Source organism: Mastacembelus armatus, chromosome 8 (genome assembly GCF_900324485.2).
Source record: "Mastacembelus armatus chromosome 8, fMasArm1.2, whole genome shotgun sequence".
NCBI lineage: Eukaryota > Metazoa > Chordata > Actinopteri > Synbranchiformes > Mastacembelidae > Mastacembelus > Mastacembelus armatus.
Window position 1 is genome coordinate 19,270,544 of NC_046640.1, and position 19,063 is coordinate 19,289,606.

Sequence of the window (19,063 nt, forward strand, 5' to 3'; positions counted from 1 at the left end):
GGTAGAAGAACGCACATTTCTTCACAGTAATGCTCCTAGCACACATTGTGTTCATAAATCACCATTACTGAGACACCCTTCCTACACAGTACATTTTTAGAACTGAGCCTTATATATGTTTGCAATCAACTGTTCATCAGGCTGCCTTTTACTCTTGCTTCCTGCTGCCTCTTGGGAACCATTGGCTAATTTGTTTTTTTCCAATGCAGAGCCCAGCGTGCCAACAGCGGTATGGCAGGAGGTGATTGGATCTGTGTGCTTATGTGGAGCCGCCTCCTGTGTCATTCTTCATCTGCTGGTTAATATAAGGACAATTGAGCAGCAGCTAATCTCCTTTAATGAATCAATTTTGGAAGTGCCACAGCACAATCGATATTATGAACAAATTCCAATTAGATCACCATTTGTACTGTAACCTGCTGTGCCAAAGTGAAGCACTGACCAACCAGCTACGAGTAACTGCCCATAGAGAGACTCACTGGCCACATGCATTGTCATGCAGAAAAGAGACTACTTAGATCTCAGTACTGAAGATCCAATGTCCCTTATACATTATTTTTACTGTTCTAAGACAATGTACTTGCACCTCAAAACCATTGTTTTAACAATAGTAATAACTAAAATAATAATAATAGTACAAATTAGAAATTTTATTTCTATAGCACTTTTTCAAAACACTTATAGTGCTTCTACTGTCGGAGCCTCCAGTTCTCCACCACCTGATCCCCACACATTCACATTTAAAATACAGTATGTACCTGCTCTCTATCCGTCGGTCCCATGTTGGCAAACCTTGCTCTTATGAACGCCCTTAGTAAACTTTGCTTCTCCACCTGTTCTCTCTGTAGTTGGGTGTTTGAGTCGACTAATTTGGTGAGCCACAGGTACGTTAGTGTTTTATTAGGTTTCAAAGTTCCCCAGTAAACAGCAGCTTGCACATAAAGTTTATTGCTCAGGCAGAGACAGAGACTCTTCACCTGAGCCAATTAAGTGCCGATATGTCCAGGAGGCAGAAGTCAAACAAAGAGAGGTGCCGATATATATTATCTTTGCAGAAAGTATGTCCGAAAAATTCCTTTTAAAATAAAATATCCACCTATAACTAACTAAACCCAGTGATGGAAATTTACACATCATTTACTTAAGTAGCAAAAGCACATTAAAAAAAAAAAACAAACTTAATTACAAGTTGGATTTGTATTTTCAGAAAAGAGCACTCTTTAGGTTGATGAGGCCTTGTCATCAACCTAAACCACTGCTATGTTATTAGATATTTTCATAATTAGTCTTCATGCTTTAAAATACAGCATCCAGGCAAGGTTGAGCTACTTCGCATAATTTTAAACTGTTTAATTTATAGCAATGTGTCATATTTTATAAATTGACCTAACATTCTGCATTTATTTTCTGGATCTTTAAAGTACCTACAACTGTGAGATAAATGTAGTGACATAAAATGTATGTACAATATTTGTTTTTGAAAATTGATGGAGTCTCATAATTATACTTAATTAAAAGACTTAATTAAAAGAGTACCACTGTGCAAAAAAAAACTACTAAATGCAAAACAAAAACAAGACCTGCTTATTTCTGCAATTGTATAAGTGAAATGACCAACTTTGCTACTGCTCCATAAATAACATAAATACGACTTTTTTATTCAAACACAAAATAATATATGATGAAGCGTGTTTTATTGTGAAGGTTCATAAAAAAAGAAATTTAGTTATTGCTGTAATGCAGGAATTGAGCAAATCATCTCCACAGTACATTGAATTATATGTACATGCTTGCAGATTGAGAATACACAGCGGAAACAACTAAAATGATTGTATTGATTATTTACTAAAGACAAATTGCGCTATTTCCCGTACCAGTGGTTAAACACCGACATACCTTTACTTACGGACATCCATCATACACAACAGCTGTACAGCATCTGAGTTTACTAAATTGGAAAGGCATTATTTCTATATTTAGTAATCTATGTATTAAAACTGTTGATTGTAGAAATGTGCCATGTTTCATATATATTCAACAATTTCTTCTCCTCTTTTTCACTGAAAGTTGAACAACTAAATCCCGTCACCCCTGATATGCATTCTGGCTGGATTCTTCTCTTAATGAGGGAGCTTAGGGTCAGACTTATCCATCTCACCGGTCACCTGGATAAATATATATATATTCCCTCCTGTTATGAACTCTTACACATGCATGGCTAACATTCTCTCTGCCCTCTCACTCCTAATTCAAATATTCATTACAGAAAATGCTGATTGAGTTTCTCTCATCTCTCATCCACCTATGTAAAAGCTGACAGGTCCAGAAGCTATTAGAGCAGAACACCTCTGTCACTTTTCCACTGTGCAGCTCCAGCTTCTTATTATGTCTGATGGTCTGGAAAAGGGAAAACTACATGCACTATTGCTTTTTAAAATGTGGCTTTTCGTAGCTTCAATTAAAACCCAAATCTGTCTCTTTCCTCAGCTTTCTCAGCAGACCCTCCCTGTGACGGTGTGCAGATGTTACATTAGACGCATAGTGATGTTTTTTATGCTGCACACACTAAAATAGGACAGCCTGACGACCATTTCCATAAACACATTTCCTACTTCCACACAAAAAGTCTTGCATGAATGTAAACAGAAACAAGAATAGAAAATGCTCCAGAAGACTAGAATTGAATTTTCTGACCAAGTTTGTAGTTTATCCTACTATCACGGTTCATTCATAATGATTTGATTATTCTCGTCTTTCCTTGCCATTCCTGTGAAGGTGCAGTCAGACAAAAATTCACCTCCTATTGTTATGTGAAACGGGCTGGCACACACGTTTACTTGCTTCCTCACTTGGTGACTGCCACTTGTGAAACACACAGTGCAACTGAGACGTCACACGATTCCCCACATCTACCTGCACACCTGTTCCCCATTCTGCCATTAGCTCTTTATTTTATATACACTGATCCACTTCAACTTCCTCTGCCAGATTGTCTTCGTAGCAATCCAATCAAAACTGTAGTGCTTAATTTCCCACTGCAGGAGACAATTTAATGAACAGACAGATCTTCACCAGCACTTCTCCACACCAAATTAAACCAGCAGTACTCTATTTCTCAACAATTAAACCCACAAATAACTAATAACTAGTAATGCTGACGATAGTACAGAGCAAAATAACAAGAATACAGCAGGTCTACAATGAATTAACTGTCAGGGACCTCAGTAGCCAAGTGGTTTCTGCAGACACACCATTTGCATGTGCACAGTGCATGCAAGGCAGTAGTAGTCCCAGTCCATTGCTGTCCCATTTTAGTGTGTGCAGCATAAAAAAACATCACTATGCATCTAATGTAACATCTCCTGTTTCCTTTCCAGTATAGACTAAAAAATGTGTCGACTGTAATGCCAAACAATATCAGCGAGAGCAAAAAGGTTGCACAGATCACAGATCAGCCTTGGCTTTGATGAAAGATGCTGAATGTCACAAAGCTTCATACAATAGAGTCATCTGGAATTTAAAAAAAACACGTCGGCAAGTGAATCTGGTCAAGTGTCACTGCTCATCTTGGCTCAAGCAGCAATCAGTATCAGCACAACAGTGAGCCTCTGCTGTTGTACCTGCATCACAATCCAAAAGAAAAATCACAGCTCTTTCCACCAAGTGACTGCCACTTGTGAAAGAGTGAACAGTGTTCAGTCAACTTCCATTCAGCCCACTCCTTTGTCAGGCAGTCAGCTGCACGTTCATTTCAAGTTACTCTTTACTACCAGTGAAGTTCCACCAGTAGCAAAGGTCCTTATTATTTTACCTACAACATGTACACAGGCAGGGAAGGAGTGCTTCTGGTATTTCAAGAAGATTACTTATTGTATTTTTCAAACAAAATATGCAGGTTCTGAGCTTTGAACAAATGCCACCCCGTTAGTCTGAGTGATGTCAGGAAAGACTCGCTTTCATGCATCATGTAGTGAAGATTGCTGAGCCATGGAATAAAAAAAAAAAAAAAAGTTCTGTCAAGAGTCTATGAATGAATCGCAGTGAACAGGATGCTGAACATGAAGCTCCCTGCACACCTGCTGCTCTGCTGGTCAACTCAGTGATGGGTTAAATCTATAATTTCTTTTATATTTAACGTTCAGTGTCCCAGCCATCGAAGTGTAGGTAGTTGCTTTGTTATTTTCTCAAGGATTAAACATATTTTTGTTGTCATGCATTAGGTACAATAAACATAAAGAGGCAAATGTATAGGTTCTAATATGGGGGCTGTAAAGATTGAAGAAAATGTCACAGTCTCTTTGTCTGCAGCAGGAGATTTGTGGATGCTAGTAAAAAAAATACTAATGAGAAAAAATAAGCCTGACTATAGGAATAGAGAATACACTGCTGAACTATTTATTCTTGTTATCCTTATTCTGGGGTAGGACCTGAACACATGCCAGGTCTATTTCTCCCTTTTGGTTAAGCTGTCATGTAGACCCCTGTGGTAAAAGGACACACTGTGAAGGTGGTCTTCAAAGAGCTTATTAGGGAGCTACAGGACAGCTCTGGAGCCTTTAAGATATTTAAAATCACCTCTGGCTTTCAGTCGCCCATCCTACTTATGATTAGGTTTTACACTGTCAATGGGAAGTAATGAAGGAAATGCTGCATCTCTGACTCTGGGGTTGTAAGTAGTACAACACAACATTATAAACAGCACATACAGCACATGTATAATTCTGCAGAAAATTCTTTGCTGCCTGTGAAAATGTGAAAAGCAGTTTTGTGGGTCTTGCTGCATCTTCGGCAACACAAGAGAAAAACAATACACTGCAAATAGAAGAAAGAAACATATTTTTTTTGCCATTCACAAGGCAAAGCAAACAGGGTAGGGGTTCTGCTTAGCACAGCCTGGCTGTTTACCCTTTCAGTTTTAAAATGCTGAGTTTTAAGTTGCCTCAACTACCGTGATGTATTTTTAAATTTCCTGCATGTAGGCATGTTACAGATTGACAAGATGTCTATTGGAATTATGTGCACATATCTCCTGTAACTCCTTAGCATCCAGCAGCAGTGGCTGGATGGGTGCGATCAGTAATGTATTGCTTCACTGAACAATTCATCCCAGCTCATTTCTTAAGCTAACTCTCTGTGCCACTAATCCTCATTTCCAAACAAGCTCATAGACACAAACAACTACACACACTGAGGACGTGAATTTACATAGCTTGACTCTGATTAGCAGCGAGGCAGTGTTTAATGAGTTAAGGGCTAGAGACATCCCTTGGTGCAGCCTGTGAGTGGTTAATTAATCAGACAGCTCACCTCTGCACCCCCCACCCACCCAAACCCCCTTTGCATAAACTGTTTCATTAATTGGTGAGATCCTTGAAATTTTCTCCCATGGTGACACCTGGTGCACCTCGCTGCAACATCTCCTGCATTACTGCACTTTCCAGAGGAGGCACTTCAATGTCAAAGCTTCTTATAACTAAGTGCAATGGTTTAAATTGGCCCAAAGAAAATTTCCATTGGCCAACAAGGATGCAATGATGACTTTTAGAATTAGTATCATATTTTACAAATACAAATAAAAACTGGTGTCAGTGGATGGGTTGTGATAGATAGACGCGTCGCTTTTTCCTGTGCCAGCTGCTATCTGTCACAGAGGATGACATGCTGTGTCAACATTGTGCCAGGCAGCGATAAAAAGGTGAGAGACAATAGTCCAAAAACTAACACTGGCTTTCCCACATGGTTTGTGCTGTAGTGGTTTATATGCAGAGACACAGAGTACAAACACAGAGAACGTGCTGAGAAAGATAAGCTTCTCTCCAGGATGTTGTTTCTGAAACTGTTGTGGCTTTGATTTGTGAGGGCAAGGTCAATGTTGCTATTTTAAAATTCCCATTTGGACTTTTTCAGAAAAGGTTTGTCTAAATGAATTTGTAAGTCATAACTATTATCCTATCGTCAACATTTCCAATAAGTCTTTTTTATTACAAATGATTTCAATGCCACTTTTAAATCTTCACTGATTAGATTATGTTTGACATTGCTTTTGCTTGACTGATCTTACAGAGGGAATCCCACTGGTAGAGCACTTCCTCTATATGATACATTCATCTGTGCATCTGCTCTATTTATTTATGTACAGTCAACATAACCAACTTACTAAGATGCACAAAAATTGCAAAAAATTGCTCCTCAGCCTCCTCAATTTTCAGCTCCTTGAACCACTACCAAAAATTCACATGGGTCAGGTCATGTGGTCACTGAGCAAAGGTGAAAACAGGTGTTAAAAAAGATGGAGATGTAGATGAAAAAGAGAGAAGCCTCTCCAGGCAGCAGCACCCCCTGATGCAGTCCTGATGAGCAAAGCAAGCAGGGCTGTCAGCCTGCTGGTGGCAATCAAGGAAGCCCCACGAGGCTCCCAGCATGCTCCCAGCATGTTCATTACCACTGAGGGCAGAGCAACAGTAGTCACAGGATACCAAGCAGTTCAAGCTTACCTTCGGATCGTACAGTGAAGGGGGACTCTCCGGCTCGCTTGGCTGAGAACTGGCCCCCGAGAGAGGTCATTAGAAAGCAGAGGCTGAAGAAGCCAATCCCCACCACAAAGATCCTACAGGACAGAAACAAGAGGACAATTCAGTGACAAAAGAGCAACATAGGAGTTAAGTGTTCATCAGACAGAACATGGTATGTGCTAGAATTTCAAAGTAAAAGTGCAAGATAGTTCACTTTAAGTCAAATTCTTTGACATGGGATCACTGAGGCCTTTCGGAGGTTTTATGGAGCGTGGATATTTTTTTTTCCTCATATCATGCAGATCAGCCCAGGAAGGAGCACCGTGCACTGCGTACTTGCTTGGCTGTACCATCTCAAAGAACCATTACATGCAGTGGACGTCTGCATCACACTGTGCTCAGTGAGCAAACATCCAAAATAAAAGCATTAAATCACAAGAAAATGGCTGCACTTTGGAGAGAGCAGCTAACACAGTTCTCAAGTTGTGGAGCTGTGAAACAAATGTTTTGGACCAATTAGCTCCAAACTGGCCTGTGTGCACACTCCAGGAGACATACTGAGAAAATACTGTTCACTGTTTGGAAACAACTATTCGCTGGAGAGGAACCCACAACAGATTGTCAAACACTATTTTAGAACTCGCTTTCTTGAATTTTTATGAAGGCAGAAAACAAACGACAGAGAGGCTGTGCTCCCTCATGATGACTGATTGTGTCTCCATCCAGTGAGTGAGATAATGATGAAAACAGGGTTTTGGTGATTTGAAGGACGCACAGGGAGCAGACGCGTAGTGGACCCGTGATATCACTGACTCTACAGGACGAGCAGGTGATGTTGAACCAAGTGTGGAGCCCTGACGAGGCACGAACCCAATCACTGCCATGTTTCTGCTTATTAAATCTGTCATGTCACACAGGGAAGTTTTAAATCAGGCACTTTAGAGCTGCCTGATCTGCTTTTTCGCTGCTGCTCCAGCTGCTCGTGGTCAAAGTTTTAGGTGCGTAACCAAATGTTTAATGAGGCACAGCGCGTTTTCAGTTGTTCCAATTAATGGTCTAAACCTGGAAGACTTGATCTACAAAATAAATTTAAAAAAGCTGTTACTGTTTTCATTCAACGAGACCTAGTGTCTAATGCTACATATGAAACATTCACATGGTGATTTAATTGTTTTCAGTTTTCGCTTTTATTGTGTATTTTTAACATATTACAATAATGAAGAAACCAGAGAAGAGTAAAAACCTGCTGGACTGAAGAGACCAGTTCTTACCTGAACGGTTTGAAAGTAAGAAGGCATCTTCTCACCATAATGGAAAGGTCTGTGCTGGCTGCGATCATTTTCCACACACGAACAAAGCGCCGACTCTCCTTAACATTATGCAAGTCTGTGTGACAACCGGTGTCAAAACCATCAATTTCCAGCAGGGTCCTAAGGATTGACATAAGGTTTTGGAAATGGCCAACTTCCCACCCTGACTGACCGTGTTCGCCTGTGCAGGGAGCAACTTCGCGTCCTGCAGCGGTGGCTCGGTTAGTCCCAGTGAGCGGAGGAACGAATGGGAAAGAAACACTGAGCAACTGTCCTTTAATCTGATGTGATCGTACCCGAACACAGTTCAATGTCCTGGTATCAAGCGCAGTTAACACAGGACTACTGAGTTCCTCATTTCCTCTGAGTGGAAGGAGCGCAGGCTCTTCTGCGGCTCGCTTACTAATAGCGCCATCTAATGATTAATACCGGAATATACAAACTGAGGACTGGAGATTTAAAGAGAACACACCGTGGATAAATAACATCTCGATCCCAGCGTATTAATACTGAGCTTAAAATAGACGTAGTGTGAATGGATATGATGATGGTTAGTATCGACAGGTCTGATATACAAGCAGCTACACCCACACCCACCCTGCACACCCTGTTCCAATAGAGGAAAGTTCCTTTATTTTAATTTGAAATGGCTTGTTAATCTGAAAACATCGGGTTAGAAGCTGTAGTCACATTAACAAGTTTTATCGAGCGTCAACATCAGCAGCAACATCATTTCAAGGGACATTTCATCCCATCATTAGTTTGAGTCTAAAACAAATCCCTAAACTTTGTAAAGACTGGAGATCATTTCAGAAAAACAAGATAACAATATACATTTATGGTCAACAAATACAGTTCACAGAAAACTATTACAGAGTGACAGAACTAGAATAATTATCTTTATTAAACTGTGTAGGGTCAGAAAAGACTCCGCCACCAATAAATAGTGAGACATGACTTGCTATTGTGTCGATTTTCAGCAACAGTTTAATAAATTCTGGCCCAGTTCTTCTACAGTTCTCCTGCTGTTGCACTTTCCTATTAATGTTGTTTGATTTTGTTTCGTTTTTAGGAGAAATACAAATGAAGTAGACAGGAAATGTGACCTTAGTACACTCAACTGACATAAACAAACAAACAAAACAGTCATCCAGGGCCACATCTCGGCCTAATGGACAGCATCCTCTGTTACCATGACAACTGTTTTCACTACTGTGTTGGGCTTTGGCTCAGCCTCTTGGCTCGCAGCCCAGCAAGACTGGCTCTGCTGCCATTACAGTCCCGGGCTGAGGTTTAACATGCACCACAGGCCCGATCACATTCACTTACTGTAAAATGACAGCATGACTACTGTGCACCTGAATGGCTGCAGGGCTGAATAACAAACAAAAAACACCTTAGCAAGAGTTGTCAGTGACAGCAAGCACAGGACGCTGTGTGCATGTGTGTCTGTGCTGTGCAAACAGATCGACACAAATGTTCTTTTTCTGTGAAAGCAATTGCCAGCTTTGGATGCACAAATGAGCAAAACCCTCTCAGGGGTAAGTAAGTGTTGAGTGAGTCTGAGATAAACCTTCACACCCTCTCAATGAGAAGATTAATGAAAATGCCACCTGTACAGAGTCTAACCAAGGACAGCAGCACCCTCTTAGAAGCATCTCATACTTTACATTTCTTATTTCCTTTAATTTTCCTTTTCCTTCCTACTAATTATTCTTTTTCTCCTTCTTGGTCTACCTGCCCCCCTCTCCACTCCTGGTTTATCCTCAATATTTGTTATTTCAATGACCTATACTCTGTCTTTTTCTATCTTAATCTCTCTATTTTCCTCTCCATCTGTTTATTTGTCTCTTGAGTATCTACCTCTACTGCAGCTTTTCTCTCCCTCCCACTGTTTGGTTTGGACTCCCTCTGCTTTTCTGAGGATTCATAGAAACATGCCCAAGGACAAAGAACCCTTTTAATAGTAAAGCCTTAATATTAAAAGCTGTGTTTGTATTTGATGGGAAAGTATGCACCTGGGAGAGGCAGTAACAGAACATAGAGGGTTACTGTAAATCAGTAAAAATTAAAACGCAAAGAAGATTGTAGGTAAGATACGAGTTTCTGCTACATCATGTGTTTTGACTGTTGTTTGTCTGCCAAGAACATGGGAGAAAATCTAAGCAGGGCACTCACTGTACTCCAGCCCACGTAACCTTCTTTATTTGCTGAGCTTCAGATACAGCAGCCAGAAGAAAAATAACGGGTGTATTTTATGTTTAATTTTTAGGTTTTTGTGTCATGATACACTGTAAATGTCTTAAGAAGAAAGGCAGAATAGTTATGATCTTTTAAGGGAAGGGCAACAGAGCAGCCGTTCATAGATTTAAATATGATACAAACAAGTGATGGCAAAAACAAACATGTCTTAGTGAAATTTAAATCGCTGTAGCACCATGTAGTCATGTGGCCAAGTACATTAAAATTTGATTAACCACTGACATTAACATTAGTGTTTGCTTAATGTCCTCATGTAATGTGATGGTATAAAAGTTAAGTAGGCTATAACTTTTTTGCTTTCTCCCAAAATTGATATCACATTACTTTAGATTTGTTTTAACCTTTCACTCTGCCTCCCACTGACTTGACTGCAGATTATATAAAGCATTTCCCAAGACTAGCTGCACAAGGCCAACAAATTGTTGGGTGCAAACATCCAAAACACAAGCTAAAGGCAAAAAATCAGATGTAAAATCAGACTTTTTCTAGCTTTACAGTGCACTCACATATAATAATGGTGAATCAAGGCTTTCATAAAACACTGAGGTGTCATTAATTGTATCGCCACAGGCTTTACAGTGTTTACTTGTGACACCTACTGGTAAAAATAATTAAAAGCAGCCAAATCATATCGCACAGCACAAATATGACTGACATATGTAAAATACAAATAATTTCAGATAAAAGTCAGATCAGACACTGTGATTCATTACATTCCAAAGGCTGTCACATTTATCAGAGATCTCTTTTCCCCAATATACCCAAACTCTTCACTAAACAATACGTGCTAATACTTATACAGGCCCCCCCCCCCCGCTTTGACTCTGCCTGTCAGGCCCCGAAGCAGCTGCCAAACCACATCATTTAATATCATTCAGGTAGAAAACAATTAACTTGCAGTTCCAATCAGAACTGTGTTCATTTTCTTACAGTGACTGAATCCAACCATGGACACGTGAAAGCCATTCCTTTTCTCCAGCCTACAACCCTCAACAGCTACACATGACAAGTTATTTCTCACAGAGTGGATCTCAGCACATATATGCCTGCTCACAGATAGATCCCCTGCTCTACATAGCCATAAATGTTCATAACATCCATTAATGTAGCTGAGAGACATGGCATGGCGCTAGTGATGCTCTAATATCGGTGCTTCAAATGCGGCAGCGCTCTTAATGCTCATTTATACAGTCCCATCAAGACTCAGCTCCATTAAAGTCTAAATGTGCATGTCATAGCAACTAAAATATGTCTGTGACTGACATTCTGCAAAGCACAGGGCTCAGCAGAGAGGAACTATCATCTTTACAGCAGTTTTCTTCCTCTGTGGTTCATGGTAATTCTCCAAAGAACACCTGCATGAACATGTCGCACATGCTATCATGGCATCTGTCTTTGACATAAATAAAAAATACTTTTCTCCATTTTACAATAACAGCTACAATAACAGTAACTACAGCAGTTTCAAAAGCCCCAAGTAGTTAACTTAGAGAAAGTCCAAGTTAAAACTATTAAGAGTGTCTGGCATCTGTTTTTAGGAACACATACTGAATGGTCTTATGTGTTGAACTAACTGAGCTGACTTAAAGACGGGGGTGATTAACATACTCTGATAAATATTCAGAGACTTTCTTTGTAAAATGAAATGTCACTGATTCTTGGATCTAAACAAAAACCTGCTCCTGCATATTTTATCAGGACAAACACTGTCTCTTGTTGGGTCAGCACTCATGCTGTAGCCATGAAGTGCATGAAAAGACACTCATCTTGTTTCTAAATATTTTATTCATTGAATGTGGAAACGAACAAATGTTTCGGAGGAAGACAGATCCTTGCTTGAGGATATGATTTTCTATCATTTCAGTGTATCCTTGCAGTGCAGTACAGGTTATTGTCACCAGAAGCAAAGTGGCATGTGATGAGAGAAGCTGCAGCATTATCCAATTAGGATGGAGGGTTAGGCTTCAGGGTAAGCAGCATCTGTCTCAAAGCATTGTGTGATGAGGATGCTGTAAGAAACAGCTTGAGTCAAAGTCGCTTCACACAGCATTGGTCTGAACTCTTTGAACTGCGTTTCCTCCCATCGTGAAGTGCTTGATCTCAAAGATAAGATGAGGAATTATTAAAAAAAGATGAAAACCCTCAACGCTGCATCGATGATTATACAATATACTGTATTATATTAGAAGTTTATGGGCACAAAACTGCAGAAAACTCTGTGTGAATATTCACTGCTATTTTCAGGTTGTAAGAGCAGTTCTGAACCTTTTAGTGAGAACTATTTTAAATATAAGGTGTATAAGATGCACCTGTGTTCGTTCCTGCTGTAGAAATACAAATCAGTTCAATATCATCTTTTTTTCAGATCAGATCATTTTGCCGACAGAAACAGCTCCCAGTTCTCCTGAACATCGATCCTGACACATCAAAGGAAACTTATCTCGCTCTGTTTCTGTCTTCTACTCTTGTCTGTGTTAAACCTGAGAGACCAGCGATGACCCCACTGAACACTAATTACACAGAGCGAGACTGCTTTCATCACCAAAAGATAGTCTGGTAACCTTTCGGTTTGAGTTAGACATCATACCTTCACCAGTCACTATCCTTCATGTCTTGGGTTGTTTTCTCCAACACTGCTGCTTCTTTTCCTGTCTGTGGCCACTGCTCACCTGACCACAAGGTGTCCTCAGTGTGCTGCCCTGCCATGAACGCCTGCACTCATTATTAATCATCACTGACCTGCTGACTGATTTTTTCCAGCTGCTTCACAAGTTTTAGTTATTGTCTCTGTGTAGCGAAGCAGAGGGAACCTTTTATATGTGAAGGCTGTTTCATTTTTTTTCCCACAAGCTCACCTGCCTCAATCCGTCACTACTTTATCTGCCTGTTCTTGCCAATTGTTTCTTTGCCCATGCATGTGTAACCAAAATACTTTCTTTCTTGAGCTCTGGGACAGAACAGTGTGTGCACTTGCCTCAGTTAGTTCTATAAACTTTCGATTTGGAAAAAAAAGGCTAATCAGAAGCTGATGATACATTATATCTTTACAGTGAAGAAGAATAACCTGTGGTTTCATGCCTAACTACCTGCTTTAACACTTCATGCTTGATAACAACCACTATTTGAAGATGTCTGCAATAAAATGCCACTGGTTTGTAGCTAACACAAGCAGATAATGCTGTTTTTCCTCTATAATCAGGCCTGTCACCTCTAAATGGAGCATTTTTCACTGATGCCTGTGAAACTGAAGAATGTAGGTAGAACATCTGTTCTGATTTAAAAACAAAGGCTGAAAGAAATTGTCAGAGCAAATACATCTTGATACATCTTGACTGCGATTGTTCCTGTGATTTGCAGAAAAACAGGTAAAATGTGCTTAACTCAGTAACAGGGAAAAATGGATTTACTGTCAACAGGGCACACACATTACACTTAGCCAGTAGCCAGTGTAGCAGCAGGGTGTTGGAAATCTGCCTAGACTCCTTGTTCTTACTTTAATTACACCTGACACTGTTTATTCTTTCTGCCACATTCCAGATCATGTTGTGGCAGCTCAAGGAAATTGAACCACTCAAAAAATTATTGAATGTTCCTCAGCAAAACCTGTTCTTGAGCAAACAGTGCAGCTGATTAATAGAGAGGATTTAGCATTGTAAAGTTTAACCTAACAGATTCCATGTTTTGCAGGCAGATTCCTGTTTCTGTAGCACAGTCACACCTTGTCTGCAGGCAGATTCCTGTTTCTGTAGCACAGTCACACCTTGTCTGAAAACTGGTGCATAATAACTAATAATAATTCAATACAATACAACTGAAAGAAATGTGTCTCATGCTAATGTTTTAGAATAAACCATCTTTATTGTCTATGCTGTCTATCAGTGAGGACGTACATTTCATGTGTTGCTGGTTTTAAGGGATTAGTACTTTTAATATTTCCTTCTTATGCCATAACTCATCAGTCAGCAGGTAAACTGTCAAACCTTCCATGTTTTTCTACAGAAATAACAGACAACAAACTTTATGAACAACATAGCATGGGAAATACTTGTATATGCCTATATATGAAGATTGCTCTTTGGAGTAAAGGGGACATGATAGCACAAAACTGGCTCAATGCAGGTCAATTACTATTAAACATATATAATTGGTAAATGCTTAATTATACTACACATGCATTTGCAAAATTCATATTCACCTTTCAGGGCTATTCATAAACTAGGTGGTTTTCAAAAACAATATTAATTCAAAACATAGACTGTGTCAGAATATGCTCCTTAGAGCTTTGTTTTTAAAACAAGAACAGACAAAACTGGCACTCTGACTCATGTTTCACAGTAAAAACTCATTCCAGGGCATGTTGCCTCTTGCTGAAATCTGACAACTCATGATCTGAAGTGTTTTTTTTTAAACACTGGGGATGTCTCACTGAAAGTTCTTCCATATAATGTGTCCTCTCGAGCAGGAGCACACTAAAATGACCTGGACCTATACTGGGTGAAAGACATTTTTGTTGTGTATGCAGAACACCATGGTGAGTATAGACAAACATTTTGTGTTTTGCTTTTATCTGTCTTTTATCACCTAATCTGATAATTATTGATTTGAATACAGATCAAAGTGATGAGTTTCTCTCCTGGTGTGAGGACAATGTGTGCTTTTGACTGCGTTTCCATCATCTGGTTCATTTCAGCAGTCAGCATAGGTGAGGTTTTGGTTTGTGCATAAATTGAATTAAATGCATAGCATTTTAGAAAATGAAGTTCTACACTTTTATTATTTAAGGGAAAAGACAAACTTGTTGTCTTTAAGAGACAATAACTACTATAGAGTTGTACTGATCTTCTCTTAGAACTCTAAATAATCTTAGTCCTAAACCTGTTTTACTAGACCATAGTCTCATCTGTGTAACCCAGGTACTAAATCTGCAGACTCTTTTTAGTCACTCATAGTTACTCGAACCAGAAAAGAGCATTAGTCCTGAAATATCCAAATAAAATGTGACCAAAAAAAGAAAAAAAAAATCACCTCTAAGAAATGAAAACCATCATGGCAGGAATCATTGATCCGCCTGTGTTGTGCTCACTCATTTCTCTCTTTGATAACTCAGGCAGTGAAGGACTGGAACTACAGGCCACATCCATAGTGGTGGCAGAGTGTGGAAAAAACGTGACACTGCCATGCAACATCAGTTTATCAGGAAATCTGGATATTAAATTATTTGGCTGGTTGGGGGAAAATACGACTGTGTGTCAATATGAAAAGAGCAAGCCTGAGATTGAGGATGTGTGTGAACTCATGATGGAGAGCCCCAACTACAGGCTCAGTCTGACTCTCACCAACGTGATGCCACTCAATGAGGGTCGATACCTCTGCAAACTAAGGTCTAACATGGGAGTATCATCTGCCACAACTGTTGTTAAAGTAAAAGGTGAGCTAATTTTCTGTTTTGTTTAAATATTTTTTGTCACCGTCTCCATCTGTCTCTCTAAAATCTTTGATATTTACAGGCTGCCTCCAAAGTTCTCACTCTTCCATTAATGAGACTCATGCTGAGTGCCGGTTCAAAGGGGTTGCCTCAAACAGCACTATTCAATGGTACCAGGGAGATGTTGACTTGACAGTCTTTGCCAGCACATGGAAGGAGGAGGTGCAACATGGTCTCTACAATGTCTTCAGTACAATAAATATAGAGAAAGGAAACCCAAGACAGCCTTATAACTGCTCACTGACGCCTTATCACGGGAGGGTTTTCGCCAGCCAAGCGGTACATACTGCTAATGAGCCGGGGTCATCAGGAAACAGGGCCAAACTACTGTGGATCTGTTTTATGGTAGAAATCATGATGATCAAATCTCTACTGTAAAGGAAAACAAACATTGGCAGAAATCAGCATTTGGAAAAGTTAAAACAAACAAAAAAAAAAGAAAACAGAAATGCATCTAGGCCAGTGATTGTGGTGTTAAAGACAATTGTGTAGAAAAACATTCTCCAAAAACAAAAAGCAGAGAAAAAAAAATCCTTTTACTGGTTGTAAATCTCTAAGTGGAGAGATGGCCAATGCTTTTAGCCTTCAGTGGAAACAAGTCATGGCAGAAATTTTGAAATCAAACTTCACCACATGATGGCAGCGCAGCATTTACTGTATCATTAAATGTGCAGACAGGGTGTCTGCTTGACAGTGGACAACATGCTTTTGTACAGAAAGACACTGAATAACTTTGATAAGACAGACAACTGTGACTGATTAAATTGTGTCCAGTATTTTACATTGTAGTTTTCAGCTCACTATATTTTACTTTCATCCAGAGGGGTTTCATAGCAGAGGGCTTGAGTTACCATGCATAAGTAATTACCTGCTAAGAAAAAGATGAAATGATTTTCTGCTTTTATCCATCCTGCGAGTAACTGCAATACTGAGTGTTAAAAAATCCATGAGATACACACAGTAAGCACTGGAGGAATTCAGCAAAGCATTTACAAAGTATTGTACTTAGATATAGTTTAGAGGTATTTGCACTAGAGTACTTTCATTTTGTTATGTTACGCTACTTTATACTTCACTACATTTTAAAGAAAAATACTGTGTTTACATTAAAAATGATGCTTAACTTTACACACTGACAAATTCCATGTGCATAACTGATAATCAAACATAACGAAAGGATAGCAAGTCATTTTACATTTAACACTCTACATTTGATAGTAAATACAACTGTGTATAAGGCAAAACCTAATACCCTTTAGTTGAACTCATCATAAACGGCATTTGACCATATTTTCTAATCTGTTTGTGTGTTTTTTTTATATTCAAATTATGACGGTGGCCACTAAGCTGAAACACAGGTACTTATGATGCAAGTCTTGCTCCTATAAAATATAAACAATATTGTAAATTGGACATTTCATTTTTTTTTGAATCGTGGAATTATGCTCCATAAAAAGTGATGAATGTAAATAAATGTGATTTATGCGAGCTTCATGAGAGCATGTCATGCCATCCAGGAGTTAATGTTGTTCCTCAGCGCTAAGTGTCTGCCTCTGTAAACATCTTTGTTTTGTCTTTGCTGTGAATGTGTGTTTGTGGAGCAGTTGCTTGGTTATGCAAGGTTAAAAAATGTAAAATCTTCACTGCTATTGTTTCAGGAAGGTTTAAATATGCACTCCTTTGGAGGAACTGAGCAAGTGTTGGCAAGTTTAAAAACTGTAAACCATGGAATGAGATGTGGGATGTTTTTCTGTTTCTTGGTGCCTTTTGACAATTTCTCTGTCAGGTGTTTCAAGCTTTAACCTTTGTTTTTAATCAGGTGGGTGGTGACAAACGGTAACAAATGGCCTGTTGTGTTCTCTGTGCATTTCAGTCTGTTTTCTGTTATGTGTTTATTCTTTCGTGAAACCTACTGAATGTTTTCTCTGCACTAGTTCAGTGGTTTCCATTCGGTAGGAAAACTGAAATGAGTCTCCACAATCTCAACTATGCCCTGCTGAAATATGAGTGCTGTAAATATTAACAGCTGGTAAACTGAACAAGCCAGAAAAAATGTGTGGGTATGGTGTTTCACAATGTGTTTTTATAATACCAGTCATGGTAACAGGAGCAAACCCATTATGGGAGACCTGAGACCATCAAGAACCAAGCTAACTACAAGTAAAACCAATGCATTGTAGAATTAAGGCAACTGTTACCCTGCATTAAGTTACATTTGTTGATGCTAAGGTAATAGACAGTGATGACAACCTGTATGAGGACAAAAAAAAAAGTGCATCTCTAACCTGCTGCTGCTCCACTTAGTCAAAAACAAACAAACAAAAGGCCCAGGTCCTTTGAGCTGGTAAACCAATATCTCCTGCAGCAGGAGGGGCACTGAAGAGGCCAGATAACATAACCTGGGGAGACCCTGCTGAGAGCAGATACACAGTAAAGATCAGTTACTATGGACAGAACACAGAAATGACTGAACTCATTTGTTCCAGTATAGTGACAATAAAATTTGATTCATTGGAGATCAATGAGACAAAAAACAGGCAGTTGATCTTTTCAATAAATGTGAACGTGTGCATGTGTGTGCTTACGAGATAGAGGGTAGAGAGTTTTTTGTAAAACCACAAGAGACTGGTTTTATGTTTTTTAATATATCAGGGAGCTTCATAGGTGCTGGTAGGTGTGTTACCTTTGGACTTAGCCATTCTAGCTGTTTATGCTAAGCTAAGCTAACCAGATGCTGGCTATAGCTTAGGTGGTGTCACTGGTAAGAAACTGAGCATGTGCAAAATACTTAACTTTCCTTTAATTACAGAAACTGTGTTTATATGTTATAATAAAGAAAATTTGGTTAAAAAATAATGGTTATTTTTTCACAATGAGAACAATTATTATTCTTTTTTTTACGTAATGAGTATTTTTTTAATGCAAATAACTGTCTTGTTTCAAGTGGAGAATATTTACCTGCATGATGCTTGGATCTCCTGACGGGTCAGAAATAATAAAATTAATTACAGGAGTGGGCATCTGCCTGCAAAACAATATCATCCAAAAACAGATAACCGGTGAAACATATTGTTTACATGTTTACTCGCCATCGGGGGCATTTTTGATAGTGAGGTGCATTTGAGCCTATTAACGCATCCAGCCATGGTCCTCTAGATGGCAAAGTTGCGGCATTGACTGTAGACCAGCATACATCCTTAAGAGTCTGCAAAAACAACAAGATTGAGTTATTGCTCTTCCATCTAGATAAAACATTGTTGCCATGGTGAATTGAAGCTGCTGGAGCCTTGCATGTAGACAATATACTGGCTTTTCTCTAATATGTTGTTTTTTATCTTATGGTGCTGATGACCGAATGAGTCCCTCTAAAAGACCAGCAATTTTATATGCACATCCTGGAAAAGCACTTTTAGGAACAATCTGATCCCACATCAAACAGAGAGGGCAAACTCATGCAGCTCTGGGTATTATTCATTGGAAGATCAGTTGCCTTT

At 39.2% G+C, this 19,063-nt stretch overlaps 2 protein-coding genes across 4 annotated transcripts in view; one reads left to right on the plus strand and one right to left on the minus strand.

The window, feature by feature from the left end:
• mgat5b (alpha-1,6-mannosylglycoprotein 6-beta-N-acetylglucosaminyltransferase B) overlaps window positions 1-12,855 on the minus strand; it is a 46,286-nt gene extending 33,431 nt beyond the window's left edge. The window contains exons 1-3 of one of the 3 annotated variants that reach the window (XM_026325134.1): window positions 7,995-8,133; window positions 7,784-7,898; window positions 6,495-6,607 (exon numbers count right to left, since the gene is read on the minus strand). In XM_026325134.1, the coding sequence (XP_026180919.1) occupies window positions 6,495-6,607; window positions 7,784-7,851 (181 nt within the window). In that variant the 5' untranslated portion in view covers window positions 7,852-7,898; window positions 7,995-8,133. Of the gene's footprint in view, window positions 1-6,494; window positions 6,608-7,783; window positions 8,134-12,671 lie in introns of those variants that run through there. The other 2 variants (XM_026325135.1, XM_026325133.1) reach the window with 2 other exon arrangements.
• Window positions 12,856-14,503: 1,648 nt separating this feature from the next.
• On the plus strand, window positions 14,504-18,087 carry LOC113140253 (uncharacterized). The gene is made up of 4 exons (XM_026324047.2): window positions 14,504-14,615; window positions 14,696-14,786; window positions 15,192-15,512; window positions 15,592-18,087. Exons 1-4 carry the CDS (start codon window positions 14,601-14,603, stop codon window positions 15,945-15,947), a joined length of 783 nt encoding a protein of 260 aa, XP_026179832.1. The 5' UTR covers window positions 14,504-14,600; the 3' UTR covers window positions 15,948-18,087.
• Window positions 18,088-19,063: the final 976 nt, after the last annotated feature.

What these genes read in the sequence shown, in the direction of transcription:
- LOC113140253 (XM_026324047.2), top strand. An exon ending in CATTTCAGCAGTCAGCATAG is followed by an intron (nt 14,787 to 15,191) that starts GTGAGGTTTTGG and finishes TTGATAACTCAG; the next exon opens with GCAGTGAAGGACTGGAACTA. An exon ending in AACTGTTGTTAAAGTAAAAG is followed by an intron (nt 15,513 to 15,591) that starts GTGAGCTAATTT and finishes TGATATTTACAG; the next exon opens with GCTGCCTCCAAAGTTCTCAC.